Raw genomic sequence first — 17,948 nt, forward strand, 5'->3', positions numbered from 1 at the left:
GGAAAGCGTTACCACGCTTTTCTCCCTGGCAGACAATTATGCCAGGGCCGCGCATGGCACTCAGCCCCCCCAAGACGGAGACACCAAAGCTGGTAGCTCCGGAGCTACCGCCCAGGGCAGTGGCAAGAAGAAGAAGAACAAGAACCGGAGTCGCGGGGAGCCGCAACCTGGCGGTCCAGCCGTTGCAGCTGCGGCAACAACTGTTGTGGCAGCGGCTGGGGGCCAGAATGCTCATGGCAAACGCCCTCGCCCGCAAGGTGGCAGCGGAGGTTCATGCCCGGTGCATCCCACCGCTCGCCACAGCGCCGCTGACTGCCGCGAGATCCAGAAGCTCGCGAAGCGGGTCAGTGGGCGGCATGAGCAGTCCTCCAAGGATGGCTCACCGCCTCCTCACCAGCGGCCTGGTAAGGAGAAGGCCTCCGACAGCGGGGCCGCAGCCAGGGAGAAGGAGCTGGGGTACCAATCCCCCACTCGGGAGCTGAAGGGCGTGTACCACGACGACAACTCCGACTCCGACAACGACGACCGCCGCAAGAAGCTGTACGTAATGTACGGCGGAAGCTAGGAGCTTGTCTCCCGACGGGACGTGAAGACCCTTCGCCGAGAGGTCCTTTCGGTGAAGCCGGGGGTCCCGAAGGCGGCGCCGCACCACAGGTGGATGAACACCACCATCTCTTTCGGGCCATCCGACTGCCTGGAGAATATGGCTGGGGCCGGTGTACTACCTCTAGTCACCGCCCCTGTCATATCCAATGTCAGGCTCTATCACGTGCTGATCGACGGAGGGGCCGGCCTCAACGTCATTAGCTATGCAGCATTCAAGCAGCTGCAGATCCCGGAGTCCAAGCTGACTCCCTCTCGCCCATTCTCCGGAGTGGGCCCACATCCGGTGTTCCCTCTGGGGAGCATCACACTGCCGGTCACGTTCGGGACCGAGGAGAACTTTCGCACAGAGAGCGTTCAGTTCGATGTTGCGGAGGTGAACCTCCCGTTCAACACCATCATTGGTCGGCCGGCTCTCTATCGCTTCATGGCCATTGCCCATTATGGGTATTTGGTCTTGAAGATGCCTTCCCCTACCGGTGTCCTCACCGTGCGGGGTGACCACACCGCTGCCGTCGCTGCAGTTGAGAAACTGCATGCTCTGGCGGCAGAGGCTGCATGTTCCGAGGAGGACCCATCCACCTCACAACCCAGGGCGCCTGCAAAGGCATCTAAGGTTCAGCCGTCTGATCCGGACGATGTTCCCGTGAAGATGGTGCAGATCGGAGCGGACTCCTCCAGAACCACCCGCATCGCGGGAAACCTGGAGGAGAAATAGGAAGATGCGCTCATTGCTTTCCTCCGGGCAAATGTGGACGTGTTCGCCTGGGAACTGTCACAGATGCCCGGGATCCCCGGGGAAGTGATCGAGCACAATCTGAGGATCTACCCTGACGCCACGCCGGTGCGCCAGAAGCTTCGGAAGTAGTCTGTGGAGCGGTAGAACTTCATCCGTGAAGAAGTTCGCAAGCTCCTACATGCTGGCTTCATCGAGGAGGTCCACCACCCCGAGTGGTTGGCCAATCCGGTCGTCGTCCCAAAGACCAGTGGGAAGCTTCGGATGTGCATCGACTACACCAGCCTCAACAAGGCATGTCCTAGAGACCCCTATCCTCTCCCACATATCGATCAGATCATGGACTCCACCTCCGGGTGCGACCTTTTGTCTTTCCTAGATGCATACTCTGGTTTCCACCAAATCCAGATGTCTAGAGAGGATAGGAAGCATACTTCTTTTGTAACGGTAGAAGGGCTTTATTGCTATATTGTAAAGCCATATGGTCTGAGTAATGCCTTACCCATGTTTGTATGAGCTATGAACAAAACCTTCTGTAATCTAATTAGAGATATTGTTGAGGTGTATGTTGATGACATTGTGGTCAAGACTAAGGTAGGGTCAACACTAGTTGAGGACCTGTCCCTCGTCTTCGACCGACTGCGCGCCACGCGCACGAAGCTGAATCCCGAGAAGTGCATCTTCGGCGTCTCAGCAGGGAAGCTGTTGGGTTTCCTAGTCTCACATCGAGGCATTGAGGCAAACCCAGCCAAAATCAAGGCGATCGAAGCGATGAGGCCTCTTGGCCGCACCAAGGACGTCCAGAAGCTTACTGGATCTTTCGCCGCTCTTAGCCGCTTCATATCGAGGTTGGCTGAGAGGGCCATCCCCTACTTCAAGCTATTGAGGAGGTCCGGTCCATTCTCTTGGACCGAAGAGGCTGAGCAAGCCTTCCAGGAGCTGAAGCAGCATCTCACCTCACTGCCGCTTCATATCTTGCTACGTCTGCAGAGGCTGTCAGCATGGTGCTGGTCGCCGAGAGGACAGAGCAAGCTTGCCAGGGGGACACCAGGGTCTCCCCGGCCAAAGATGGTGAGCCGAACCCCGGACTCGGGGGGGCCGTCAGCCTCACCTCTGTCTGAAGGTCCGGACCCCGGACAAGGGGGTCCGGAGGAGCCTCGTCCCAATGGGAACCCAGAACCGCTGGGGGCCCAAGGACCTGACGTGGTGGATAAGAGCGAGCCGGACCCGGTCATCAGGGTCCGGATCATCCAAAAGCCAGTCTACTACGTCAGCGAAGTCCTCCACGAGGCAAAGGTCAGGTATCTTGAGACGCATAAGCTTATCTATGACATACTTATTGCGTCCAGGAAACTGCGCCACTACTTTCAGGCACACCGAGTTGTCGTAGTGACCTCTTACCCGCTAAGAGCGATCATGCACAACTCCAACGCCACGGGCAACATCGCCAAGTGGGCAGCAGAGTTGGCTGAGTTCCAACTGGACTTCCAGCCTCGCCATGCAGTCAAGAGTCAAATCCTGGCTGATTTCATAGCGGAATGGACTCCTTCCCCGAGCAATTCTGGGGGTCCGGACCTCAACGCCGGACCCCGGAGCCGGAAATCAGGACACCAGTCTTCACCGAGCCCCACTGGACACTCTTCTTCGACCGGTCCATCCGCAAGAAGTGGGCCGGGGCTGGTGTGGTCCTCATCGACCCAAACGGAGATTAGCTGAAGTACATGGTGCACCTCAAGTTCAAGGCCACCAACAACATGGCCGAGTACGAAGCTCTGATCTTTGGCCTGACACAAGCCCTGTCTCTGGGGGTCCGGCAGCTTCTGGTGAAGGGGGACTCTCAGCTAATCATCAAGCAGGTCCGAGGGGATTGCAGATGCAACAATCCCTAGCTCGCGGCATACCTCATCCACGTGAGGAAGCTCGAGAAGGACTTTGATGCCTTGGAACTACAACATGTTCCCCGGGAACTCAACTCCGCAGCAGATGATCTCTCCGCGAGAGCATCTACCTGGGCATCCGTGCCCGAGAGCGTCTCTGAAAGACGGTTGCTGAGACCTACCGCCCAGCTTGCTGAGCTGGGTGAAGGGGATCAAGCTAGCACCTCGAAGCTAGCAGTCCCGGCGGCATTCCACCTGTGGTGCCCGCCCTTGGTTGTGAGCTCGGTCGAGGATCCTGGAGACCTCATAGAGCCACTCCCACCTGCTCAGGGAAATCCCGATGCATGGATCTCCGAAATCCGGGGCTACCTGAAAGACAATATCCTTCCTGATGACGATGTGTCCGCTGAGCGCATAGTATGATTGGCTAAATGCTACGCGGTGGTAGAAGGGGATCTCTACCGCAATGGCACCAATGGTATCCTCATGCGGTACATTTCCCAGGAAGAGGGCCGCGAGTTGCTCGCGGAGATCCATGGAGGCGAGTGTGGAAGTCAATCCTCATCTCGCACGCTTGTTGGTAAGGCCTTTCGGCATGGCTTCTACTGGCCGACAGCACTCCAGGATGCGGCTGAGCTGGTAAAGTCCTGCAAAGCATGCCAGTTCCATGCAAAGAAAATACACACACCGGCTCAAGCTCTACAAATGATCCCGCCCTCATGGCCATTCGCTATGTGGGGCGTGGATATCCTGGGGCCATTCCCCCGGGCCGTCGGCGGGTACCGGTTCCTCTATGTCGCCATCGACAAGTTCACAAAGTGGCCGGAGGTTACCCCTGTGGTGAATATCACTAAGAAATCAGTAGTCGCATTCCTCAAGTCCATTGTGTGCAGATTTGGCGTCCCAAACCGCATCTTCGCGGACAACGGGACCCAATTCAAAAGCAGACTCTTCCAAGAGTACTGCGAGGACATTGGCATCCAGCTATGCTTTGCGTCCGTGGCACATCCCCGCAGCAATGGACAAGTTGAGAGAGCGAATGCAGAGATCCTTAGGGGACTCAAGACTCGCACCTACAATTGCTTGAAGAAGCACGGTGCCAAATGGGTTGATGAGCTTTCGTGCGTACTATGGGGGAACCGGACCACACCCAGCCGAGCCACCGGGGAGACTCCATTCTTCCTGGTCTACGGAGCTGAAGCATGCCTTCCCCGAGAAATTCACCTGGGCTCACCACGGGTCCAGGCCTTTGACGAATCCATGCAGGAACAACTGCGGCGCGATGATGTGGACTTTGTTGACGAACGAAGGTGGCTAGCAGCAATCCGAAATGCACGCTACAACCAGGCGCTCAGGCGCTATCATCAACGGTTCGTGCATAGTATGCAGCTCCGGGCTGGCGACCTCGTCCTAAGGCGAATCCTGAACCGAGCAGGGCTCCACAAACTCTCCCCCAACTGGGAGGGGCCCTTCAAGGTTACAGAAGTATGCCGGCCCGGATGCGTTCGCCTTGCCACAGAAGATGGAGTGCCGCTGCCCAACCCATGGAACATAGAGCATCTGCGTAAGTTTTACACTTAGGCAGAGCAGGGAAATGAATTTTTCCTTTGTAATAAGATAGAATTAGCGTGCGCCCAGAGCGGTTGGGGTCCGCCCTCGTAAACCCGGCCTCTGGCATCCATCGCGCAAGCCATGTACATCAAGTTACAAAGGAAAGATTTGCCCAATTCTGTCTTTGTGTCAAAATTTTATATCGCATTTCGATTCTCGAAATTTTGCCTTTCTAGCCCCCGCGCGGACTTCCACTCTTGTCAAACAGCTAAGTTGCAGTATCATTGCTACCACACAAGTGAATTTGATTTTCCTCTCTGTAGTTCTTTCAGCTACACAGGGGATAAGTTGCTCGTTCGACTTGCAATCTATGCTACACCTGTGCCAAGGACGCTTGCTCAACCTCATACGGGGGTCCAAAGTGTCTTCTACGGCTCGGATGGTAGATAGGTCCAAACAACTGAACCTATCTGCCAGGGGGCCAGGGCGCCCGGGGTGCTGCATACCGCAAACCAGCAATTGACAAACAGCTCAGAAGTCTGCAGGCTCCCGCTTGAAGTAGGCGGCGACGAAGTCGACGACGTCCCGCACGCTTTCCCGGGCGGCGGCCTCCATCTCCGCCACAGGACCATCGACCACGGGGGCTAGCGAGATGGCCGGGTCGTGGCTCCGGAGGCAGGTCAGAATGTGCTCCGCCACCATCCGGATCAGCTCACGGCCCTCGGCTTCAAGCTGGCCAGCAAGGACCGACTCCAGACGCCGGAGCCTATCTGAAGCGGAGTTCAGCACTGGGAGGGCGTCAGCAATCGAAGCTGGCGGCTCCGCCACTTGGATTGGGCTCATTCCAAGTGGCACCAACGCTAAGCTCGCTTTGCTCGCCCAGTTGGCAATTCGCTGGGCCCCCACGCGCTGGTCCTCCTACAGCTTCCGGACCGCCTCCTGGACCGCCTCCTGGACCGCCTCCTGCACCCGGGTGTCCAGAGCTGCCTTGGCCGCCTCCACCTCGCGGGACCTCTCCTCGAGCCAGGCCGCCTTCTTCGCCGCCGTCTCCTTCATAGACTTGACGGCCTCGCGCTGGCGCTCAAGCTGTTTCTCCATATTGGTGCCATGGGATTCCCGCTTAGCGAGGGACTTCCTATCCTCCTCCAGCTCCGACTCTGCAACAGCCAGCTTGTTGGCCCTCTCCTCCAGTTGCTTCCGCCATCCAGCTAGGGTCCCAGAGAGCTTGTCCAGCTCCTGCTTACAGATCTCGAGACCCTGGCTGCGAGTCTGGCCACCTCCTGGGCAAAAGTCTCCTCCCACGGCTCCAGGGCTGTTTCCCGGCTCGCTACTGCGAAGTCTCGGTCGAACACCTTCCGAAGATTGGCTCGGTAGGCCTCTTGGTCAGCCTTGAGTTTGGACCGAGTTTCCGCAGCATGGGAGGCTTCGGCCTTTGTGTGCGCCTCCAGGCGGGTGTGCTGGTCGAAGAGGCACTGGCGCTCGCTCTCCAGAGCAGTCCACTCCCGCCGGAAGGCCGCCTCGGCGGAAGAGGTTGCCTCCTCTATCGACCACCGGACCCGGACCAGCACCCGGGGGAGGGGAGCTGCTTCCTCCTCCGGGGGACCCTGCAGGAGCCGCCTGCCAGAGACCTCCTCCTGCTCTTCCTCTGCCGCAGGTTGAGCACTGGAGGAGGGGACGTCCGGTACAGGCGTCGGGACCTCAGGAGCCGAGGAACGCACAGTTGCCGCACCTGCTGCTGCCGTGCTCGCCGTTGCCGCGCCAATCGCTGCTGCGCTCGCCGACGCCAAGTCTGGTGTCGGCATGACGGTCGCCGTAGCCGAGGCCTCTGGGGCCACCGCGTCTGGTGCGGTTGCGCCTGGCACTGCCGCATCCGCTGTCGCCACGTCGGGTGTGGCTGCACCTAGCATTGGTGCAACTGTCGTCGTTGCGTCGGGCGTAGCAGCGCCTGGCGTTGGTACACCTGCCGCCGCCGTGTCGGGCGCCACCGGGCTAGCAGAAGCCGCCGCACCCGAGCTCCCCGTACCCGCCATAGCGCCCACCGTTGTGTCGGGCGTTGCGGCGCCTGGTGATGGTGCACCAGCCGCAGCCGTGTTGGGTGCCACCGGGTTAGCGGAGACCGCTGCACCCGGGCTCCCTGCACCCGCTGTCGCACCCGCCGTCGTCGCCGAGGCCCCTGTCGCCTGGACCCCCGCTGACGGACCAGCGGCGGCGGAAGAACTGCTTGGGCGAGGAGCCCTGGCGAACAAAGAGAAGAAGCCTTCAGCAAAAAACAGAGCACCGAGAATAAGGGGAGTGAATAGCATAACACTAACCCTGAAGCGTCGGGTCTCCAGCGTCCACGGAGGCTCGACGACTGCTTCTGTTGCTGCCACTGCTCCCGTGGCGGCAACGGAGGCGCAACCCGAGGCTGCTCCTGCTACTGCTGCTCCCGCGACGGCTGCGGCGGCGCACCCCGCGCCTGCTGCTGCTGCTCCCGCGGCGGCTGCTGCTGTTGCTGCCGGGGGGGAGGCATCCCCCGGCGTTGGTGGTGGCGGCGCCGCTACTCCAGGGGCCCCGCGAGGGCCGGAGGCCCGGGAACTACCCTGGCCTGCATCCTCAGCGGACCTCTGACGCTTCGCGGCGGGTTCCACAACTGGGGTCCCGTCGCCCCGGTGCAACCTGCGCCGGCCCGCTTCCCCCGATGACGCGCCGGAGCTGCTCCGGGCCTGGCTGGGACCGCCCGTGGCGTTGCTTCTAGCCACGGCCTGCTTGCCCTTGGCAGTGGGGCCAGACCCCGTGACGTTCGGCATGGCTTGTTCCCCGGACGCACCAAGGATCCGGATCCCACGGTCCGGGTCGCCTCCGGTCTGGCGTGCGGCCAGCCCACCATCGTCGAGAGTCGGCAGGGTGGACAGCACCGCGGTCCTCAGGCGCGAGTCCTCGCAGAGGGGGACAACACCCTGGGGAAGGATCAGGTGCTCCGGGATGAAGACTTCCCCTATCACCGCCCGCACCAGGACCTCCAGGGCTTACTGGGTCAGGTCGCTCCCCTCTCCGCGGTGGGTCCTGCTGCAGTCGTTGGTGCCGGTGAAGCTCCAAGCAGGACGCGGCCGCTGCTTCAGGGGGGCGATTCGGCGCTTCAGGAAGTCTCCGAGCATGTGCAGCGAGGTGAGACCGCTCTTCGCCAGCAACCTGATCTTGCTCAGCACGGAGTCAAAATCCGGCAGCAGGGACGGCTTGGCCCTCCAGGACAGACGGTCGGAGGCGGGTTCCCCGTCAGCAAGGCCAGGCGCTTGTTGGCTTCGGTAGTGGCAATCACCCACTCCCGTCGCCACTCCGCCCACTTCCCGCCAATAAGTTCGGGGATGTACGGCGTCCGCTGGTCGCTTCTCGACTGGAAGTAGTACGCCCCCACTTCGTCCTTGCCCTTCCCGGACTTCACCAGGATGAAGAAGTGGCGGAAGAGGATGACGCAGGGCCGCACCCCCACGAACATCTCGCACAAGTGCACGAAGATGGCCGTCAGGAGGATGGAGTGCGACGTGAGGTGTTGAAGCTGGAGGCCGAAATCTTCCAGCAGCAGCAGGAAGAAAGAGGAGATCGGCAGCCCCAAGTCGGTGGAAATGTGGGAGATGAACAGCACAAATTCCCCGACACGCAGGTTGCCGAGGGAACCGAGCTTGCTCGAATCCCCCAAGCAGTCTCCTGTGCACTCCACCCAAGCAGGCGGCGCACCATGCTCAGCTCCTCCTCGGTCTGAAAACGGCGGGGATGAGCAAGGGATGCCATCTCACTATGGAGGTGAGGAGCAATCTACGCGGGGAAGCTACGCGCAAGGAAGCGCGAAGGCAAAGGGGCGCAAAGATTGGAAGGAAGAATGCGAATGCGGGAAAGTAACCGCGGTATGCGGTTCACCCCTTTATGAAGCCTGACCCAACTGGCGCGCCCCGGAACCGTCGCTGGAACCCAAGCGACGCCCGCACCTGGTGTTAACCGCCCAGTCCATGATAAGGGGGCCCAGGCCCGCCTGTCAGGGAGAGAGGGTAACAAACAAAGGTGTGAAAAGGCGGGATCTGAACCGTCGCCCGCGCGCGAAGCGAGGAGGAAGCTGAGCTGACGTGCGCGTATTAAGCACTGGCATGACCAAGCTTTTCGAGAACTGCGCCTGTGGTAAATATCCCGTTTACTTCGGCCGCAACAATGTCGAACGTCGCGCGCGTGACTAGGTGAACCACTGAGCGTGGGGACCACGAGTCAGTAAGCCGTTGCGATGTGATGAGGTAGCAAACAACCCGACGGATGGTCAAGGCCGGTCAAGACCCCTGCAGTAAGAGGCTTCAGGTTATGCAGAGCCAATTCGCAGTAATGGCCCCACCTGCGGGTTCGTACCTCCCCAGAGGTGGGCCCAGGGGCCACTGTCGGTACCCTGTAGTAGGGATACCCACTTCTACTGCAACAAGACAGAATTCGCGTAGTCATCCGTAACTACGCGATAAAGGGCGGAGCAGCCGGGGCCCACAGGTCAGGCTCTTACCTCACCGGGCCAACGGCCTCGGACCCGCTCCCCACTCTGGGACGGGTCCGGAGAAGCCACGTGTCCCTGAGGAAGGGAAGCTCTGAACCAACCGCCGAGATCTCGGACCTCCCATAGGGGTCCGGGACCTCCTCGTGCCCGTCCGGACCTCCCACGCGCGTAGAACTAACATATCACCGGGGGGGTCCGGAGCCGCCACGTGTCCCGCAGGCGCGGGCGCGGGCGCAAGTCCTCCACTGGAAGACTCGCCCACCCACCTCATTCAATGCGGGTGGTTGAGGTGTGCTCTGCCGCGGCGGCACGCGAGGCAGCCTTTGACAGGCCTCACTGTGGACCGCGTATTACCGAGGTACACAGTGCAGCCGCCTGCGCCGCACCCGTGCAGAGCCCGTCTGCCGCATTAATTGGACACGACGTTACGGCACTTTTCCATCATGCCGCCTACGCCGCAAGCTACACGGCTCGTTCAGCTACGTGGCAGGCGACGCCGCTGGCTACGCCTGGCGCCGTTTCGACAAGACAGCGCCTAGTCATGCTGAACGGGGGATTCCAGTAGCAGGCAAGGAAATCCCGGAGAGAGATCTCCTTCGCCTGCAATGCCATAATGTATGAACAGTACGTTATATTATATTGCATCAGTTGGGCCCACTTGTCGGGACCCAACGACCATGTATGCGCCCCCCTTGAGATATAAAAGGGAGGCGCTCGCTGTACACCGAAGGCTCTCTAGAGCACACACAGACGCACGCTGGACTCAGCACCAAGTTCTCGCAGACTCTCTCGAGGCAAGGCAATACAACACACAGTGGATGTAGGGTATTACGCTCCGGCGGCCCGAACCACTCTAAACCTGCTGTGTTCATCGTGTTCTTGAGCGAGATCGAACTAATCCTAGCTAACCCCGAGTACTCACCATTTGGGCTTAGACGGGTGCATTCCGCCACCCGGCTGTGGTTTGCCACACCACGACAACTACTATATACATTACTACATTCCCTGCAGTCTCAGTATTTGCTAGTCCCATTTCTGTAGTTAAAGTAGAGATTTTAGGCTAGCCATCTTCCTTCGCCAGGTCTACTCTAAAGTTATAGCTTATCGAGGCCGCAGGTGCGTGCAAATAGCTAAAACGACTGACTTGTGCGAGTGCATCCTTCGGCCTTAACTTGGTTCCAAACCAGCAAGAACTAGTCGATTTCCATATCGAGAAAGTGCTTCTGCGTTGAGACAGCTTTGCGCCACCAATGTTTACTTTGTCCTATCGATTTCCATGTAAGCATAATTAGCTGTTCCTTAGGGTCCATCTGCGAGAGAAGGCGCGGAGCGTCGCGAACGAAATTGATAGATTCTAACAACTGGTAAACATCTGAAGCTTTATATCAGGAGTCATATTATGGCCTGGTGTTGTTGAGCTATGGGCTATGGCATTCCCGTGCAATGCGCCCATAAATGTACTTCGGGTTCTTGTCCAAGGTGAAGCATTTCTAATATTCCGATTGATATATTTAAGTTGATATGTTTATGACTTTGAGCCAACGAAGGTCTATCGTGCAAATTTGTAATGCTTCGAGGGGCAGAGTATCCCAGAGCTGTTCTAATGGATGATCTCGACGGGGCCACCTTGATTAGAACGAAAAGGTCCTATTTGCTTAGTCTCGCACGATATCTATCTACTGCCTGTTTGGGACACGGTTATTTCTACAATTTTGTTAAAAAGAAAAAGAGTCCATTTCCCTCCAGAGGATCAATGAGTTTTGCGCACTCCAGTTTCCAGCACAGGAGACATGGCACTACGGCTGCTGCCAGGGCGCCATCTGCCAACGGAGTCCATTGCCTGGAAGCCAGAAAAGAGCTCGCCAACCATACAGCTAAGCGGTCACACAAGACCTATGTCATTCAGCAGGCCGCGAGCAATTAAGTTTGATCAGCGTGGAAGACGACGAACGACGTATCTCTTCACTAGTTCAACAGAATCATATACAACTTGGCAGGAATCGACATGCGTACGGAAGAAACCCAACACATTTCTAACTCGAATAACAGGTTCCTGCTGCAGACACTATACAGGTTCCTCTGATTCCACTGACAGCACGAACAACCGGCTAACGATGACGACGAACGACCACTAAGGCAGGAAAAATGCCATCCGTGAAACAGCAGTTGCCATCAGATCAGCAGCAAAGAGTCGGTTCCTAGTTCCAGCTTACTCTGCAGAAGGAGCAGCCCGGTAGTATGCAGGCACGGTAGCAGGGAAGAACATTTGTCTCACACCTTCAGCTTTGATGATAGGGAGGATGATGCCACATGCACCCTGCAGAGAAAATTTTCAGTTAGAAAAGGTCGTAACTAGTATAACTAGTAAGAGTAGCTCTCTATGCAAGACATATGCCTATATTGGAGTAAAATAGACCAAGAGAAGATGATTCGTACATATGTTTTGCTCTAGGAATGGACGTATTCTGCCTGCACATAGTACTAAAACAAGATTTTTGAATACCCGTCCTAGCTAGAACTGCAACTTAATAAAGGGGTATGTGCAGCATATCTCGAAATGCTGGCCAAATTACACAAACGTTTTACCAAATGACACACAATTAAAATGCTGGACAATTATACAAGGGTGTTCACGAAACTACCAAGTTTCAGATAGTTCTGGCCAAACAAAATGTCAAAAGATGGAATGACACAGCAGGTAGTTTTCTCATTTCATTTCCTGGATGTTAATATTAAACTCCTATTCAATGATAAATTATGGCTGCCAGTCTGCCACAGGATGCCACCGTGACATACCAAAGCACAGAGTTACAGAAATAGAAGATTTGAGAGACTTACAGAAATCAGCCTGGCTCCAATCCACATTCGTTTAGGTGAAGGAAGAGGGAGCATCAGTCGGCCAACACCATAGATAGCAACAGCAAAGAAGTGTGCAACTAAACTCAATGGCCGAGGATTAAGACCAGAAAGTAGAGCAATAGGCCCATTCGAGAAGACACCTCCAAGGCTCAAGTAATCAAAGCAAGCTTGGCGCATCTCATTCCTAGCTTGATCAGGCGAGGCACTGAAGACCTTGTACAGAGCACCAGCCAATGTGTTTATAGTTGAAGCAACCGGCTGAAAATATGACAGCTTGTTAAATAAACAAATCACATCACGGGAAAGACAGGTAACTAATGGTTATACAAAAAACTGACCTTCCGCAATGTATAGAATGATTCAAGGTATTTGCACAGAGAAGATGCATCATGCAGATTGCGAAGAGGCTTGAGAAGATTGCGTAGGACAACAATGTCAGATAACGCAACAGTCATTCCTCCACCAGTTAAAGGATGTCTCATATTGAAGGCATCCCCCATCAAAAGTGCGCCAGGTGTTGGATGTGGTGCAGCTGGCATGCTCCTATTTGGCATTGTTCTTATGCTTCCCTTATCAATGGCCGCTATAAAAGAGTCATAGATTTCTGGAGGAATCTGACAAAATACAAGCATTGATTATGGCATCTAGTAGGAATGGTCAATGAAGATTAAAATGAGAAAAAAAATAATGTTTTTTTAGAAAAAAAAGGGGGGAAAGTACCTGAGGTGCAACAACAGTTTTGAGATAATTTGCCATTTCGCCATTTGCTATGGATGGCACCTTCTGACCAGGGACATCGACCAAACAACGCACCTCAGTGCTGCTTATTGGGTAAAATAGGATGGGCGAAGGATTGGCCAAGATAACATGCCCATGGTTTGGGTGAGGAAGTTGGCAATTCTCCAAGACCAGTCCAACAAAGCAAGACGGAACATCAACCTAAGAACATATTTCGATTAATATCCACAGGCCACAAAATTCAACAATAAATATAATGTGAAACACTACCTTTGGAGAGCAAAGGGCACGTCGTAAATTCGAAAAGCAGCCATCACATACAATCGTCAAAGGTGCAAAAGCCTTTAGTTCTTCACCTGACTTGGTTTTGTATTGTACACCCTTAACGGTACCATTTTCTTCAAGAAGTGATGTAACAGTTCCTTGCTCTAATTGGACACTGAATGACAATAACAGTACATTAAATATTAGCATGTCACAAGCAGTTTCATAAATAATACAATTTATGCAAAGATGAAGACATGAAGAATGGAGAAAAGCGAGGCTCTCGCGGGCTAAGCGGCTAGCAGAGCGTGCTCTCAAGCAACCAGCCCGGGTTCGAGTCTCGCTGCCTCCTTAGTGCAATGCGGGGTGGCTGTCTGCCTCTTCCTGTCTCTTTTTTTTTTTGAAGAATGGAGAAAAAGAAAAAGGGGGAACAACAAGAACTAGAACACACCAAACAAAGAGCTCCAAAATAAAGAACTCTTAACAAATTAAAGATGAAAATACAGTAAAGTGCTTTCAAATCATCCAACTAATCACAATTAGTCAATGATTAATCAACTAGTCAGTCATTGACCACCGGTCTTGTGCATCAACTTGATTAGTTTGATAATTAACTAGCCAAGTCAACTAGTCAGCCGATCAACCTTTGACCAGACGCAATTAGTTGGTCAAGTCTGAGAACCAAGTCAACTAGTCGGCCAATTGACTTTTGATTAGTCGCAATTAGTTGGTCAAGTCTGAGATTCAGCCCGTAACTTGGGTTTGGTAAGAAGGCTCACTTCACACACTGCAGCTCTGTTTTTGGCTACACATGGCAGCTCATGTAGCCAAGCACGAGCAGGGAGAGGGAAATTTTTTCCCGCTGGCTGCCTTCTCATGCACTGCGCCGTCACCACTGCTCTACTCTGTTCTTTGGTTGTTTTTACATGTTGGGTTCAAAACAAGTAAATGATCACCTCCTAATCTATTCTGCCCTCTAGTCATTGTTCCATGCTTTGCAAGATGTCAACACTCTCAATATATGGGTTAATTAGATCTAGACAGGTATAGCCAACCGACCAGTCAATAGACAGAATGAGAAGACTGAACCAATTTGGTGGACTAGCCAACCGACTAGTCAATAGACAGACTGAGAAGACTGAACCAATTTGGTGGACTAGCCAACCGACTAATTGTACCTAGTTGTTGACTAGACATGATTCGTCATTTAGTGCGCAGGTGACTAGAATTGACTTTACAACTTGAAAACAGAAGTACTCCTTCCGTTCCAAAATATAGGTCGTTTTGGTTTTTCTAGATTCATAGTGTTTGCTATGCACCTAGATATAATATATGTCTAGATACATAGCAAAATATATGAATCTAGAAAAGTCAAAACGACCTACATTTTGAAACAGAGGGAGTAATATACACACAGTTTTAGGAATGGATCGAACTGGTGGTGCCACCGGCAAAACCGGAAGCAGGACCTTGGCCGATCATGTCCTGTTAAAGATTGGACATGTAAGAAACAGTAAAAGATTGGGGTTGTGCGCCGCCCAAATCGAACAAAAAGTCCCCTTGAGGTTCGAACCTAAGACCTTGGAGCTTTGTAGCTTACTCACACACCACTAGAGCCGGCATGCACTTGTGGGGACAATCATATATTACTTTAACTGGTTTGAACCAGCTGTCGGACTGGTCGGACCAATAAAACCATGGACCGAGAGCCTCATCAGTTTGATGCTTGGTTCCAGTCTCAATAACATGCATATACAATACCAAATAATGATGCAAAATTATAAATATATAAAACATAGGGATTAAAGATATTACTTGGGCAAAGAAGCGGCTTTTTGACGCATCCTTTGTATAAACCTTCCATTGTGAAAGCTCCTACCAGCAACATCAGAATGGAATTTCTCCAGGGGATAAGCGAGCTTTGTGTTCCTCCCATCTTTGAATAAAGCATAACCAAGGACACGTTGGGCATCAATTTCTTCCACACAATCTGAACAGAACAAAAAATTAGTATGGTTCTAGTAACTTTAGAAAAGGCACTAAAATAGAATAAGGAACCCAGTGTATGCTTTACCTTCGAGGCCCAACTCGATTAATTTCAAGTAACCCCCAGGTTGCAACAGTTCACCCACAATTCTGTCGGGTTCTGTCAGATCTCTCTCAATAACATGTACCCGACGGCCATCCTGGATTCCCAACAAACAAAGGTGATTAGAAACAAAAAGCTACAGAATATTGTATAAAGTTGCCTGGTAAAACAAAGAGAGGAGAGCTGGAACAATATAGTACAATATAAACAACTATACCCAGATCTAGATGAAACTAAGTTCTCACAGCAATAACTGCAAATAGGCATGGGAGAAAATAAATCGCAGCGCACACCAATCAAGCCAAATAGAATGTCTAAGGCATTACTATTTAAATTCAGATAGTACTAGTATGCTGCCTTACAGTTTAAGCTGGGTATACAAAGATAATCGGTAGACAGTTTAACATGGTCTTAGACATACATGTAGTCAGCTGAAAATTTTCTTCCCAGCTCCTTGCAGATCATAACTGAACAAAAGGCATATTGCATAAAGAAAATGCCCATAAAATGGAAAAAGATTACTTCGTGTGGGCAAGGAGCTTTATCGCTTGCTTTGTTTCATACATATAACCATTTCTAGTGTGAACATTATCTGTAGACAAATGGGAAACAGTCAACTCAAGTAACAGGATCAGCCCACATTTTTGTATCGATGATACATCACTCTCGGGCAGCTGGGAGTTATGTGAAGTTAAGTAGGTCATAAAATTGATTGGACATTCCTCTTTTCTTTAGTTAGGCAATTCATGAATGGTGAGAAAGAGCACAACAGGACTGTGTTGAGTCAGCTGCCATTTACATCTGAGAAAAATTTGTAAGTGCTCCAGAAACATTGTCTTCAAAGGTTAATTTACAACTTCGATATAGAATTATGGAAAACAATAGGCACCACTAATCACTTTACTAGACATAACCTTTTAGTGTCCATGATTCAAGAGAACTAATGTGTGAAGCGTATACGTATGATCTTCCCTTAGCATTTTGTTGCTTTCTCCCCCTTTCCCCCCTCAGCTCCTTCATTCCCCATCCCAAAAGTTGTGGGCAAGAGACCAAGAATTTACAAGGTGAGCAAGTATTGCAAGAATGCTTTAATTGGCGGGGGGGACTTTTCCACTCACAGTTGCACGACAAGGAAATTTGGCATCACCTACCTGCCATAAGCCACACGAATTCTACGTCCACAAGAAAAAGTGACTGGGACAGAAACCTCGCTTTCCACAGACACGGTCAACATGCAAAGTTCACCGACGTAAGTTGCAATAAAAATCACAGCTCTATTCTGTTTTGAATCTATCTCTGAGACTGATCAAAACTGTTAACAAAACTTTGTACGGAAAGATCAACTGGAATCTAATCTCATCAGATCATAGAGGGAAAAAAAAGCGGACGACTTTGTAGAACTAAATCGAAGCATGCAAGCAGAACAGAAGTTGTTGTTGGGTTCTCTATTCATGAGAAAATTTTGATCCCTGCCCCTAAGTCAAGCCAAACAAAATTCAACATTGCGTTCCCCTTCCAACAGATACGAGCCCTTGTTCTTCACGCCAGGCAATGAGTAGCCAATTAAAACGGATGAAAGCTAGCGATTTCAATCTAAAAAAAAAGTTCCCAACTTTCGGCCACCTAGTGAAACGATGCGAACGAACGAACGAGAAGGATGAGACAAATGAGACACCTTTCCGAGCGTATATGCCAGCGCAGATCCAGCTACCCCGGCGCCAACGATGATTACGTCCGTCCCACCGTCACCGGCGGCGCCCTCGCCGTCGCCGACCGCGCGGCCATCCTCCGGCGCGGGCTTCCCTTCCACCAGAGGCGCCCGGGCCGGCGGCCGGCGGCGGCGCCCCAGCACGGCGGCAACAAGGACCGCCACTAGGAGCGTGGCCGCGGCGGCGCCAATGAGCTGGAGCCCGACGCCAGCGCCGGCGGCCACAGCAGCCATGCCGCAATGGGGCCCCGCTCGTGCCGCTCTCTGGGATCTTCCGGTGCGCGGCGCGTTCGCTGCCTTTGCGAGTGCGGCTTCTTTGGGGTTGAGAGGGGAGAAAAGGACAGGAGAAGAGCGGTTTGATGCGTCTGGGACTCTGGGGCGAGGCGAGACGGAGACAGAGGAGAGCGGGGCGGGCGATGGGACGAAGCGGGCTCTTCGAGATTCTTCCGCGTTTTATGGGGAAAAGAGGGGAGGAGGTGGCCGCTCTCAGGTCTCAGCCATGTCTGCATTAGCTGGCCGGCGGGCTTTGGACCTTTGGTTAGCTGGATCTCTGAATTTCTCCGAATTTGTATGAAGATTTGGTTATTTTCTTGCAGTTTTTCTGTTAGTCATGGTTTTGTTGTAGACTTGTGGAGGCGGTGTTCACAACAAAGGGCTGAAAATGTCACTATAAATATTGTACGCTCTGTGGTCCGCGTATGGTTGTATATCTATAATACTCGTAGCTCCGCTCCACGGAGAAAATCCAATTTGAAATAAATATAACTTTACAGCTCATCTATGCTGGTTCCTTCTTTATTCTAATCTAATCTAAACAGAAATCAATCTTAACAGAACTTAAGATGACTTACACGTAATGATGATGCTATTTGACATTGCTCTAAGAATAGCTAGAAAACTAAACCGACGCCTACGTACGGCTAAAAAATAGAGCTGGTTGCCTACAATTGAGCATTCTAATGTCAATTTTAGTGGAAGTGTCATGAGAGTATCATGATCATTAATTTTACTGATGTGGT

General features: G+C 53.1%; 1 protein-coding gene across 1 annotated transcript; it reads right to left on the reverse strand.

Moving 5' to 3' along the window:
• Positions 1 to 11,172: 11,172 nt before the first annotated feature.
• LOC120646775 (squalene monooxygenase SE1-like) lies at positions 11,173 to 17,464 on the reverse strand. The gene is made up of 8 exons (XM_039923235.1): positions 16,897 to 17,464; positions 15,207 to 15,318; positions 14,948 to 15,122; positions 13,139 to 13,307; positions 12,851 to 13,069; positions 12,469 to 12,744; positions 12,110 to 12,388; positions 11,173 to 11,588 (listed from the first exon to the last, which is right to left on the reverse strand). The coding sequence occupies exons 1-8, from the start codon at positions 17,161 to 17,163 to the stop codon at positions 11,481 to 11,483; spliced, it is 1,605 nt and encodes a 534-aa protein (XP_039779169.1). The 5' UTR covers positions 17,164 to 17,464; the 3' UTR covers positions 11,173 to 11,480.
• Positions 17,465 to 17,948: the final 484 nt, after the last annotated feature.

This window comes from Panicum virgatum, chromosome 9K (assembly GCF_016808335.1).
Source record: "Panicum virgatum strain AP13 chromosome 9K, P.virgatum_v5, whole genome shotgun sequence".
Taxonomy (NCBI): Eukaryota; Viridiplantae; Streptophyta; class Magnoliopsida; order Poales; family Poaceae; genus Panicum; species Panicum virgatum.

What these genes read in the sequence shown, in the direction of transcription:
- LOC120646775 (XM_039923235.1), bottom strand. Translation starts at nt 17,163, where the DNA reads ATGGCTGCTGTGGCCGCCGGCGCTGGCGTCGGGCTCCAGCTCATTGGC. An exon ending in TGGCATATACGCTCGGAAAG is followed by an intron (nt 15,319 to 16,896) that starts GTGTCTCATTTG and finishes TTGGGAATCCAG; the next exon opens with GATGGCCGTCGGGTACATGT. An exon ending in TTGGAGCCAGGCTGATTTCT is followed by an intron (nt 11,589 to 12,109) that starts GTAAGTCTCTCA and finishes TTTTCTCTGCAG; the next exon opens with GGTGCATGTGGCATCATCCT.